At 42.4% G+C, this 13,714-nt stretch overlaps 1 protein-coding gene across 1 annotated transcript in view; it reads left to right on the top strand.

The window, feature by feature from the left end:
* dnah7 (dynein, axonemal, heavy chain 7) overlaps nucleotides 1–13,714 on the top strand; it is a 343,519-nt gene that overhangs the window by 267,053 nt on the left and 62,752 nt on the right. The window contains exon 51 of the mRNA XM_060828125.1: nucleotides 57–218. Coding sequence (XP_060684108.1) covers nucleotides 57–218 — 162 coding nt within the window. The remainder of the gene's footprint in view (nucleotides 1–56; nucleotides 219–13,714) is intronic.

The raw sequence follows: 13,714 nt of genomic DNA, 5'->3' as shown, positions 1-13,714 counted from the left end.
TGGTCTTTATGTGCATCAATGTGAAAAATATCAATCAATTTCTTCTGTCTGTACAGGGATTTGGGGGATCTAAGCTGAGCTCTCTGTCCCTTGGGCAGGGTCAAGGGCCAATAGCCATGAATATGATCGAGAAGGCTGTGAAGCAAGGGTCCTGGGTGGTATTACAAAACTGCCACCTGGCAACATCATGGATGCCGACATTAGAAAGAGTCTGCGCGGTAAGAATTTGTGCTCAATTTATTATAAAATGTTTAAAAACAGAAGGAGCTTTTTGAAAAAAATGTACCAGTTTTTGTTTTGTGGTTTCTTCTTTAAGTCTAAAAATGTGCAGGCAACAATTTCAGACTCAGCACCTGCTGGAAACAGACTGAAGGTCTTATTAAACTGAGGATGATACAGTTGAGCTCCAAGAACCATGTGTTTCCTAACTGCATTGTTGCCACTGGTTTCACAAACTGTTCAATAACATTTAGATTGGAAGTATTTCCAGCAATGTAATAGGAGTGATAGCTGTGATAAGAAAGAGTTGAAAGCATGAAAAGCATCCATTTCTACCCTCATTGATTCCTGTTTGGCAATACTTAATGCTTTTGATCTCCTTGTTGCTTTGATTTCTCTGCCGTTGGATTTCTTGCATTGACTTCTACACACACTCTCTCCCATCACCCCTCCACTACGCTGTTTCCTATTAGGATGTTGATGCAGGCTCATGAAAATTCATTGCCCTCCCAGATGATCTGCCTCCTCGGTCATTGAGCCATCGCAGTGAAGATGTGGAGGTGCCAGTGTTGGACTGGGGTGGACAAAGTTAAAAATCACATGACAACGTGTTACTGTCCAACAGGTTTATTTGAAATTACTAGCTTTCGGGCCGCTCCCTCATTAGGTAGCTGTTGAGCAGGATCGTAAGACACAGAATTTATAGCAAAAGATCACAGTGTCATGCAACTGAAACAATATATTGAACAAACCTAGATTGCTGTTAAGTCTTTCATCTTTTAGAATGGGTTTCAGGTTTCGGTTCATTAATATGTAAACCCCAGAACTGCTTTCAAGTCACATTCCCAAGATAACTTAAGGTTTTATGAAAAGAAAGGTGACATCACAGCTCAGACAATGTAGTAAAGGTGTGAGGTTAGAGTCCGTCTGTATCCCAATCTTGAGCTAGACTGGTTCTATTTCCAAAGTAGGAATTCATAAAATATTACATGGATTGACTGCCTGCATTGACTGCTTGCAGATTATGTGCTTTTTGAACAAAAAAGGATAGATCTGTAATTACAATTCTGCAAATGCAAATTCACCCTATAGACTTAGGTGTGTGTGAGCATGTGAGTGAGAGAGAAAATGTGTGTATGTTGTTTGTGTGCACGTTTGGTAAAGTGTGTGCATGAGTGTGGCAGAGTATAGCTTGTGAGAGATTGTGTGCATGAGTGTGAGTGTGAGTGTGAGGGGGTGTATGTGTATCTGTCTGAAAGAGAGCGTGTGTATGAAAGAGGGTCTGCGTGAATGTGTGTGTATGTATGCTTGTGTGTGTGTGTGTTTAGTGTGTGAGAGAGAGTGTATAGTATAGCAGGGTCACCTGTACTGTGACATGAACGCAAGGTCCCAGTTGAGGCCATCCTCACGGGCACCGAACTTGGCTAACAGCCTCTGCTTGGCCACTGCGTTGTTGCGTATCCCGAAGTCCACCATGGAGGGTGGTCACCTGAAGATCCAAGGCCTAATGTCCCTGACTGCTAAAGTGTTCCCCGACTGGGAGGGAAACCCCTGTCTAGCAGTGTTGATTCATCTATTAGATTAGATTACTTACAGTGTGGAAACAGGCCCTTCGGCCCAACAAGCCCACACCGACCTGCCGAAGCGCAACCCACCCATACCCCCACATATACCCCTTACCTAACACTACGGGCAATTTAGCATGGCCAATTCACCTGACCCACACATCTTTGGAATGTGGGAGGAAACCGGAGCACCCGGAGGAAACCCACGCAGACACGGGGAGAATGTGCAAACTCCACACAGTCAGTCGCCCGAGTCTGGAATTGAACCCGGGTCTCAGGCGCTGTGAGGCAGCAGTGCTAACCACTGTGCCACCGTGCCGCCCTCTGTTGTCGTAGTGTCTGCTTGGTCTTGCCAATATACCATGTCTTGGGGCATCCTTGCCAGCTTATGAGATAGAGAACATTGGCAGAGTCACATGAGTACCTGCTGCGTATGTGGTGGTTGGTGTTCCCACATGTAATGGTGGTAATTCATGCCGACACTCTGACATGTCTTGCAGTGATTGCCATGACAGGTTGTATGGTGTTGTGGTCAATGTTGTCCTGAAGGCTGGGCAGTTTGCTGCGAACAATGGTCTCTTTAAGATTCAGCAGTTGTTTAAAGGTGAGACATGGAGATGTAGGGAAGTTGCTCATGAGAGGTGCCCATCCTCATCAACAATGTGTTGCAGGTTGTGAAGAACATGGTGTAGTTTCTCCGCTCCCAGGAAGTACTAGACAATGAAGGGTAGCCTATCTGTCCCTTTCCGTGCCTGTCTTCTGAGGAGGTCATTAGGGTTTCTTGCTGTGGTACATTCGAACTGGTGATCAATGGGTTGAGCATCATACCCTGTTCTTATAAGGGTGTCTTTAAGCACCTTCGGTTCTCCATCGCATTCTTCCTCATCTGAACAGACTCTGTGCAAGTGCAAGGCTTGTCTGTAGGGGATGGCTGTTTTAATATGTTTATGGTGGAAGCTAAAGAAGTACAGCATCTTGAGTTTATTGGTGCGTTTGTGGTAGAGTGAGGTACTGAGGTGTCCATCCTTGATGGAGATGCATGTATCCAAGAATTTAACAGATACTGAAGAGTAATCCATGGTAAGTCTGATGGTGAGATGAAACTTGGTTGATAACACTGTGTAGTCATTTCAGTGACTCCTCAGGTCCAGAGGAAGAAAATGTCGACAATATAACTTGTGTATAGTGCAGATTGGAGGTCCTGTGCAATGCAGAAGTCTTGTTCAAACTTGTGCATGAAAATGTTGACATGTTGGGGTGCAAAGTTGGTCCCCTTGGCTGTTCCGTGTGTCTGGATGAAGAACTGGTTGTCAAGATGAAAACCATGTGATCGAGGATGAAGTGGATGAGTTATAGGATGGTGCTAGGAGATTGGCAGTTGGTGGTATTGAGTACTGAGGCTATTGCAGTGATGCTGTCATCATGCTGGTGTACAGTGTCGAAACATCTGGTGTGACAAGGAATGTGCCTAGTTCGACTTGTCTGTGGGTACTGAGTTTCTGGAAGAAATCTGTAGTGTCGTGACAGAAGCTGGGGGTCCCCTGTACAATGGGTTTCAAGATGCCCTCGACATAGCCAGAGAGGTTCTCACACAGGGTTCCAATGCCTGATACAATGGGATGTCCAGGTATGTTGGCTTTGTGTATCTTTGGAAGACAGTAGAAGTCCACTACGCGAGAAGTACATGGATGAGTATGCGTATGAACTAATCAAAAGTTTTGATCAACCTGCTTAGTTCACGTGTATTCTTTGATTGGGTCAGTAGGTAGTCGCCTGTAGTGTTCCTGGTGGTTCAGTTGTCGGTATAGTTCCTTGCAGTAGTCCATTCTATTCTGAATGGCGATGGCTCCTCCTTTATCTGCTAGTTTGATGACAATGTTGTGATTGGTTTTGAGAGCATGGATGGCATAGCTTTGTGATCGGGTAATGTTTTGCTCTACCTTGTGGGTACGGCTGATGAATCTGGCATTTACACATTTCCTGATGGTTTGAGCATACATGTCAAGCCCAAGCAGCAGCCCTCGATGGGGTCCCAATTGACTTCTTGTTTGGTCGCTGCACCATGGAGCTCTCTGAAGACTGTTCCAATTCATCGGTTGGCTCATTGCTAACATCTTTGAAGAATTCCCAGAGTCTCATTCATCTAATGAATTCCTCTGTGTCTGCTGCAAGACCAATGGGGTCCATTTTGGTGGCTCAGCTGAAAACTTCAATCTCTTCTCTCTCTTTCTCTCACACACACACACACACACACACACACACACACACACACACAAACACACACACACATTTTCTCTCTCTCTCTCTCTCACATGCACGCTCACATACATATAAGTCTTTGCATTTGCAGAATTGTATTTGCAGATTACTTTGTTCAGAAAGCACACAATCTGCAGGCAGTCAATCAATCCATGAAACAACGTGGACAAGATGTATGGCAGAATCAGACAAGAAGTTTGGCAAGATCCATTTTATTGTTGAGATCATCTCGCTCCATCTTTAAGCTTTTCATAAGCGGTGTAGCGAGACTCTTGCTAGGCAGCAGTGAGATACCAATTGATTAACACTTTTTAAACAACTTTTCATGCTACATTCTCCTCATTTGATGCAGCCTCCTATCTTACCAACCTGTCCAAACATACTAGACATGGGGGACTCTTGACACGAAAACCAGCACCGGGTACTTGAACCTGATGGATTCAGCTCATCACTTGCTCCGAACAACTTCTATGTGGGAAACCAGGCACTGATATCTTTGGATATGTCCCATGGGCATATGACACACACTAGCACAAGTCCACAAACTTTGACATTTGAGATGCTCCAACCTCTAAGATCCCTAATGGAAAATTTGTGATCCGCTTGCAGGACAGTTCTGCACTTCCATGCTGCACTTCAAGCTGCACCAACAGCTGCCATTGTAATGTGGCAACAAGGATAATTTGCACTCAGGGAAATGCATCAGCTCAAAGACTGGACCAGGCTGTATGTCTACGCTCTTTGCTTGGTCTCTCATTGTTCACTCACTCTGAGCCTACCAGATGCTGATAGCTTTCTGCATTGTATTGCCTTGCCCTTGAACTTTGTCCCCTCAGCCAGAAGTACCAGGCTCATACAACTGCTGTCTTGTTGTGCTGTTTAGCAGACACAAAGCCAGGAGCTCCTCATAGCTGTTAGCAGACCTCAATTCAGTCAAGCGAGATAGCATTCACTCATGGGTTCCTGGCACATAATTCAAGGGCAGCTTTCTATACCAGGGCATGCCCTACTGGAGTGGTCAGAGTCAAGAGTGATGAGTCGATTGACAAGCAGAACTCCACCCATTCTTGACCCTTCCTGCCCTTTTCTGAAATGAGAAAGAGTCAATATTATGGGAGTTGAAAGTGGATAGCACTGCTGTTACTTTTGGAGGTGTCCAGAGTGGATAAAAATGCAGAGCCGTGGCCATGCAGATTTAGTGGTGTTAGATATTGGGATGTATGAGAGTGACTGGCAAAGATGTTGCAGGCAATAGTGCCAGAAGTGGAGCATGAACCTCGATGGCAGCTAGGTACAGTTTCAGAGATAGTGAGTGTGAAGTATCAGAGAGGAGATGGTGCCACTTCTGCCTCCCACACTCAGCATTCCTCCAGATGGCTGAGACTGTTTTAAGCCAGCTGGCATAGTCTGGTTTTGTGGCCTCTACTGCATCCCTTAGCCAAGAGGAAGCCTAGCATTGGCACCATCACATCCAGCAGGACTTCCAGGCATGGCGTCAATTTCTCCCTGTTTGCCATGCTTGGGCAAATGTCAGGTCAGCTCCAGCCTCTTGGCACTTGTCCAGGTGCACTACAGGCTTTTAAAGATGCAAGGCCCAAAGGATGCCAGTCAATTTTGAGCAATCTACTGAATGCTGAGCTGTTCTGAAATAGCATATAGTAAGATGGGGTGGGAACTCAATGTGGTCTCCTTCATAGGGTCATCGTAGGTAATTAATGAGGTGAGTTTGGCATGGTACTGCTGGGCTTTTGGGTTACAGCTAATTATCACTCAAATTATCTACCTTCCAATCTTTGGATGGCTGTGGTTTCTGGCTGATTTGGCAATGATTATCAGAGGGATGAAATTCGCACTAACTGAAATACTTATGCCTCACTTCATTTCTGAAATCTGAAATCACACTTGCTATTTTTGATCTTTAACCCTGTATGAAGCTTTTGAGTGGTATGATTGTATCCTTCAATGTCTAAACTAAATTGTGTTTACCTCATTTGTACCATTGCTGTCATATTGGTTGAGAAATTGAGTTGTTTGAGCAGAGTTACATCAAAGCACATCTTCAAGGCTCATTTAAATGAGATATAAACAAAGGGATTGGTCTCTGCTTTAGGCATGGACCCAGGCACATTGTTTCCTACCTTTACTAATATGGTGTGTGGTGTTCTTGTGTTAAGTGTGTGCATGCATTTCACTCACCATATTGGTGCTTTAGTGTCTGCTTTATGTCTTTGATTTGCATGTGGAAATGTCCAGATTATCATGTTTCTTTCTCCAGCAAAAAACAACACTTGAAGTGTTTCCTCAAAATGTACTAAGGCCTGAGATCACACTTTTGAACTGCTTTCCTTTCTGAGTAATGTTAACAGTTGAACTTGAAATAGACTATCAACATTCAACTATCATCATTTGACTTTAATACCTGGGATTTTCATAGACTAAAAATTGTTTTTAAAAGAAGATGCTACTGACTTAAATGGCTGCTGCGAACACCTGACAAACCTAGGCAATTCTCAATTGAATGAATAACAATACTGCCTGCAGTGGAATTACCATTTTAATTAGAGGTTCTGAAACATATGAGACATCAAGAAATTTGCATGTCTTGTTTTGTATGATCAAACATTAGCATGATAAAATTCAGATACTGAGAGATGAAAGGTTACCTGTGACTATCGAGCTTGGATTGAAACAATTAAATAGACACCAGAATCCACAAAGAAATTGTATATCAATAGCAGCCTCTGAACAAAAGGAGAGAGAGAAAGCGAAGTGCATTTTTAACAGGAAGCTGAAAATTATTCTCCCCATCTCCCTCTCAATCAGAACCAGTGCCAGTGAAAAAGCAACTTGGAAAAACGATCATTCACCAAGAAATTAAGGTTTGAGTCATAGCATAAAGAAAAGCCTTTCGATCCATCGACTTGGTGATGGTCAAAAACAACTACCTAGCTGTTTTAATCCCCTTTCACAGCCTATATCTTTGTATGTCTTGGCATCGCAAGTGTCCATCTAAATACTTCTGAGATGTTTTGAAAGTTTTTACCTCTTCCATCCTTACAGGTATAAGTACCAAAACCCCAGACCTTTGCTATTTGGGATGTATATAGATTTAGACTTGAAGGTTGATCAGTAAGTTTGCAGATGATACAAAATTGGAGGTTGGGGAGATGGTAAATAGCGAATAGGTTAGCCTTAAATTACAGAAGGATACAGATGAGTCTCTTAGATGGGCTGATCAGCAACAAATAGAATTCAATCAATAAGTCTGGGTGAAAGAATCTTTCTTCACATTCCCTCTAAACCTCCTGCTTCATATCTTAAATCTGTGTTCTCTGGTTATCCTTGCATCAAGGGGAAATATTCACCCTTATAATTTTATATATCTCAGTCGTGTTCCCCCTCAGTCATCTCTGTTCCAAGGAAAACATGTCTGTCCAATCTCTCTTCATAACTGGAACTCCCCAGCCCAGGCAATATCCTGATAAATCTCCTCTATACACTCTCCAATGGAATCACACCTTGCCTTTAATATGGATTCCATAGCAACACACAATACTCTAGCAGTGGCCTAACTAAGATTTTATGTGGTTTCAGTATAACCCCCCTGCTCTTAAACTCTATGCCTCAGCTAATAAAAGAAAGCATCCCATATGCGCTTTAACCACTTTACCTACTTGTTCTGCAAGCGTAAAGGACTGGTGAACATGCACACCTAGGTACTTCTGATCCTTGGTGTTTCCCATTATCCTGCCATTCATCATGTATTCCCGTGCCTTTGTCCTGCCCAGGTACATCACCTCACATTTATCGATTGAATTCCATTTGTCACAGATCAGCTCATCTGACTGGCTCATCTGTATCCTTCTGTAATCCAAGGCTATCCTCCTCATATTTACCACCAAACCAATTTTTGTATCATCTGCAAACTTACCGATTAACCTTCAAGTTTTCGAGTCTTATGTATACCCCAAAGAACAAAAGCCTCAACACTAGTTCCTGCGGAATCCTACTGGACACAGGTTTCCATTCATACAATACCCCTCAACCATCGTCCCTGCTTCCTGCCACAAGGCAATTCTGGTTCCAATTAGCCAAATTCCCTTGAATCCAATAAGTTTTTGCCTTCACCATTGGACTCCCATGCAGGACCTCATTGAAAACCTTGCTGAAGTCAAAATAGACTATATCAAATGCATTGCAGTCATCTACACACTCAGCTATCTTTTTGAAAAATTCAAACAAGTTGGTTCTTTTAATAAAACCATACAGACTGTACTCGATTAATCCCTGCCTTCAGAATTGTTCCAAATTATCTGCAAGCATCACTACCCCTGAGGAAACAGCTAAACAGTTCGGCCTCAGGTTTCATTTGTGCAATTGAAAACCTCTGAAAACTTTTAACTGCCTTTACCCTTCTATCTACGTAGACCCTCTCACATTTCTTTTTAAGCTTGTTAATTGTCTTTACATGTATTTGATGTCATGTTTTTGCAATTTTCCCAATGTAATAGGTAATAAAATTTCTCTTCCTTTCGTTCAAGGAAACCTTGTAATTAATTGTCTCCTTCATTTTGATTGAGTTAATTATATTATATTATGTTATAGTATATTAACTTTATTATATTAATTATATTAACAGCCTAGAGGCCAACGCACCTCGTTCTTTTTCTCCTCCTGCCCTATCGAAAATAATGGAAATTTATTTTGGACAATTAAATAGCTTCTGAGTACTTGCTAATAATGTTATGCTAAGGCCCAGGCCTGACTTATATTATGATCCCCTCCAGTCCCAGCTCCCATTTCATTGAAAAAGCCGCATTACAATATTGCTGCTTTTCCTGCTGTACCTGTTGCATGCTCCAACTCAACTGTCCTCCCTCAAATGATGAATCAGTACTCCTCTATGTTGAACAACACTTGGAGGAAGCATTGGGGATGTCAAGGGTACAAAATATACTCTGAGTTGGAGATTTCAATGTCCATCACCAAGTGTGGCTCAGCAGCAGTACTACTGATCGAGTTGGATAGTCCTCATGGACATAACTGCTAGACTGGGTCTGTGGCAGATGGTGAGGGAACCAACAAGAGGGAAAAACATACTTGACCTCATCCTTACCAATGTGCCAGCTGTAGATGCATCTGTCCATGACAGTATCAGTGAGAGTGGCCTTTACGTTGAGAATATCCTTCATCGTGTTATGCGGCACTATCAACATGCTAAGTGGGATCGACTGGAGATCCATGATATGCTGTGGGCCATCAACAGCATCAGAGTTGTACTCCAGCACAATCTGTAATCTCATAGCCTGGCATCTCCCCCACTCAACCATTACCACAAACCCAGGGGATCAACACAGTTCAGTGGAGAATGCAGGAGCAGCACCAGGCATATCTGAAAATGAGGTGTCAACCTGGCGAAGCCACCAAACAGGACTACATTCATGCCAAACAGCTTAAGCAGCAAGTGACAGACAAAACTAAGCTAACCTATGGACCAGATCTAACTTCCGCAGTCCTGTCACATCCAGTTGTGAATGGTATGGATGTTTAAACAACTCACTGGAGGAGGAGGTCCACAAATCTCCCCATCATCCATGATGGAAGAGTCCAGAACATCAGTGCAAACGATAAGGCTGAAGCTTTCACAGCAATCTTCATCCAGAAATGCTAAGTGGATGATCCATCTCTGCTTTCTCCAGTGGTCTCCAGCATTACAGGTACCAGTCTTCAGCCAATTCAATTCACTCCACCTGATATTCAGAAATAGTTGGAGACACAGGATACTGCAAAGGCTATGGGCCCTGACAACATTCCGACAATATTACTGAAGATTTGTGCTCCAAAACTTGTTGTTCCCCTAACCAAGCTGTTTCAGTACAGACACAACACTGGAACCTATTTGACAATGTGAAAATTGCCCAGTATGTCCTGTACATAAAAAGCAGGACAAATCCAATTACCACTCCTTCAGTCTACTCTCGCTCATCAGTAAAGTTGATGGTGTTATCAACAGTGCTATCAAGCAGCATCTACTCAGCAATAACTTGCTCAGTGATTCCTAGTTTGGGTTCTGCCACTCAGCTCCTGACCTTATTACAGCCTTGGTTCAAACATGGACAATAGAGCTGAATTCCAGAGGGTAGGAAAGCGTGACAGCCCTTGACATCCAGGCTGCATTCGACTGAGTGTGGCACCAAGGAACCCCAGCGAAACTGGAATCAACAGGTACTGGGGGACAAGCTCTCCAGTTGTTGGAGTGATACCTGGCATATAAGAAGATAGTTGTGTTTGTTGGAGGTTAGTCATCTCAACTCCAGGACGTCTCTAGGTCCAACCATCTTCAGCTGCTTCATCAATGACCTTCCCTCTGTCATTATGTCAGAAATAGGGATGTTTGCAGATGAGATTACACAATGTTCAGTACCATTCACGACTCCTCAGATACTGAAGCAGTCCATGTTAAAAAGCAACAAGGTCTGGATCACAACCAGGCTTGGGCTGATAAGTAAAAAATGAGGTCTGCAGATGCTGGAGATCACAGCTGCAAATGTGTTGCTGGTCAAAGCACAGCAGGTTAGGCAGCATCTCAGGAATAGAGAATTCGACGTTTCGAGCATAAGCCCTTCATCAGGAAGTAACATTCACCCCACACAAATCTCAGGCTATGACCTTGACCAATAAGCGACAATCTAACCACCACCTTTGATGTTGAATGCTGTTAGCATCACTGAATCCCTCACTATCAACATTATCATTGGCCAGAAACTCATCTGGACTTACCACATAAACACAGTGGCTATAAGAGCAGGTCAGAGGCTAGGAAGACTGCTGTGAGTAACTCACCTCCTGATTCCCCAAAACCTGTCCACCATCTACAAGGCACAAGTCAGGAGTGTGATGGAATACTCCTCACTTGTCTGGATGAATGCAACTCCAACAACACTCAAGAAGCTTGACACCATCCAGGACAAAGCAACTCTCTTGATCGGCGTCATATCCACAAGCATCCACCCCCTCCACCACTGATGTTCAGTAGCAGCTGAACATATTATCTACAAGATACGCTGCAGAAACTTACTGGACAGTACCTTCCAAACCCACAGCCATTTCTATCTACAAGGACAAAGACAGCAGGTAAATGGGAACACCACCGACTTCAAGTTACCCTCCAAGCCACTCACCATCCTTTCCTTTTGTGTCACTGGGTCAAACTTGTAGAATTCCCTCCATAAAGGCATTGTGAGTCACAGCAGGTGGATTGCAGCAGTCGAAAAAGGCAGCTCACCATCATCTTCTCAACAGCAACTCAGGATGGGCAATAAATACTACCTAGCCAGCGATGCCCACATCCCACAAATGAATAAATGAAACTATTTGTTTTCAGGCGCTTTCTCCCCATTTATGACCAGTAACCCAAGATTTATACCAGCAGCTGTTAAAGTTGAAGTGAAAATATCTTGCATCATTTATGAGGATGTGGATATGCATTTTTGTCAACATTGATTTTTGTGGAAAAGTTAATAAAATTTTAAAGTAGAAAATCCATATGTGTACTTGGCTGCTTTCTCTTTGTTTATATCCAACAATGCACCTTTGAACAGAATCTGTAATCTCTGAAATTCAGCCCTACCAAATTGACATCTTACATCTTGAATCTTTTTATAGTATCTTTTGAATGAAGTTACCAATTGAGGGAAATTTGGGGAGTTTTGTGGTCTGGCTTTTATTAATGAAATTAATTTAATTTCCATTTCTTATTACTATCAAAGAAAGATGTGTTTGAGCCATTAGTTTGTTTGAGTTTTGAAGTCTCATGATGACAGAGTATTGCTTTTGCTCACCGTAGAAAGTGTTTCCAACTGTAGCAGTTTTTGATTCTGCCTTAATAACTCCAGGACATGGGCTTAAAAGCAGTAACCCAGTGCTTGTATAAAATTTATAACAGAGTACTTTTGTCTTTTGATAGAGTGCTATCCACCAATTACCTCATGTTTTATTGGTGTATATGTGATATTGCTCATGTTTAACTAATGGGTTTAATTTTGATCATCTATACTATGTCCATGTTCTTGAAAGAATGCCAAAGTGAACGTATATTTTGAGAATAAGATTGGAGAAATAATATCAGGGAACCTGGAAATGGGAGGGGAATTGAATAACTACTTTGCATTAATCACCATAATAGAACAAAAGGACAGGAGGATACCATTCATCTCTTTGAGCCTGTTCCGCCATTCAATAAGACCATGGTTGATTTGTGGCCTAACTCTTATACCTATGTTTGGTTTATATTCTTTATATCTTTGCTTAACAAAAATCTATCTATCTCAGGTTTAAAATTAACTTTGTGTGTAAAAGTGCTTCCTAACACCGCTCCTGAATGGTCTAGCCCTAAGTCTCAGACTATTCCCCCAATTCTAGGATCTCCAACCAGTGGAAATAGTTTATCAGTGTTTGCCTTCCTGTTGACACCTCGAAGACTTTGATTAGATATCCCCTTAACTTTATAAATTCTATAGAAACCAGGCCTAATTATAGTCAGTCATAGAACTGTACAGTGCAGAAACAGATCCTTCAATCCAGCATGTCCATGCTGACCAGATATCCTAAATTAATCTAGTCCTGTTTGCCAGTTTAGTGGCCCATATCCCACTAAACCCTTCCTAGTCATGTACCCACTCAGATACCTTTTAAATGTTGTATTTCTACCAGCCTCCACCAATTCCTCTGAACGCTCATTCCATACACTTACCACTCACTGGATGAAAATATTGCCCCTTAAGACCCTCTTAAATCTTTCCCCTCTCACCTTAAACCTATATCCTCTAGTTTTGGACTCCCCTTCCCTGGGGAAAAGTCTTTGGTTATTCGCCCTATCCATGCCCCTCATGATTTTATAAACTTCCTAGCATTGATGCTCCAGGCAAATTGGCCCCAGCCTCTTCAGCCTCTCCCTATGACTCAAACCCTTCAACCCTGGCAATATCTTTGTAAATCCTTTCTGTACCCTTTCAAGTTTCACAATATCCATTCTATAATTTTTTCCTCATAATTTAACCCTGATGTCCAGATTTCATTCTTCTAAACCTATGTTGTTCTCCTTTATGATGAGAGGTTGAGTGGATTGGGCATGTACTTGTTGGAATTTGGAAGAATGAGAAGCAATCGTATTAAAGCATACAAGATTCTTTGGACACTTGACAGGGTGATGTGAAAAGGTTGTTTCCTCTGTGGGAGAGTCTAGTGTCAGAGGATATAATCTCAGAATAAGGGGGTCACACATTTAACACGGTAGTGAGGAGGAATTCTTAATCTGAGGGTAGTGAATCTATGGAATTCTTTACCACAGAGGGCTGAAGCATCTGTGTTGGGAAGGATATTCAAGGCTGAGGTAGACAGACTGTTAATCAGTAATGGGACCCTGACCTACAGGGAAAGGCAGGAAAGTGGAGTAGAGGGTTATAGATTAGCTATAATCTCATTGAATAGTGGAGTAGATTTGGTGGATGAAATGGCCTATTTCTGCTCATATACTTTATGGTCCTATAGTCCAAACTTAAAAATTACAAAATTATATAGTTGCGCAGTAAATGAAAAATTTGGAAAATGTGCAATAGAAACACACAAACTACAATTATTACATTTTTGTCCAAGAATGTTGGCTGCCTTTA

This window comes from Hemiscyllium ocellatum, chromosome 7 (assembly GCF_020745735.1).
Source record: "Hemiscyllium ocellatum isolate sHemOce1 chromosome 7, sHemOce1.pat.X.cur, whole genome shotgun sequence".
NCBI lineage: Eukaryota > Metazoa > Chordata > Chondrichthyes > Orectolobiformes > Hemiscylliidae > Hemiscyllium > Hemiscyllium ocellatum.
This window is presented reverse-complemented; position numbering and strand designations above follow the sequence as displayed.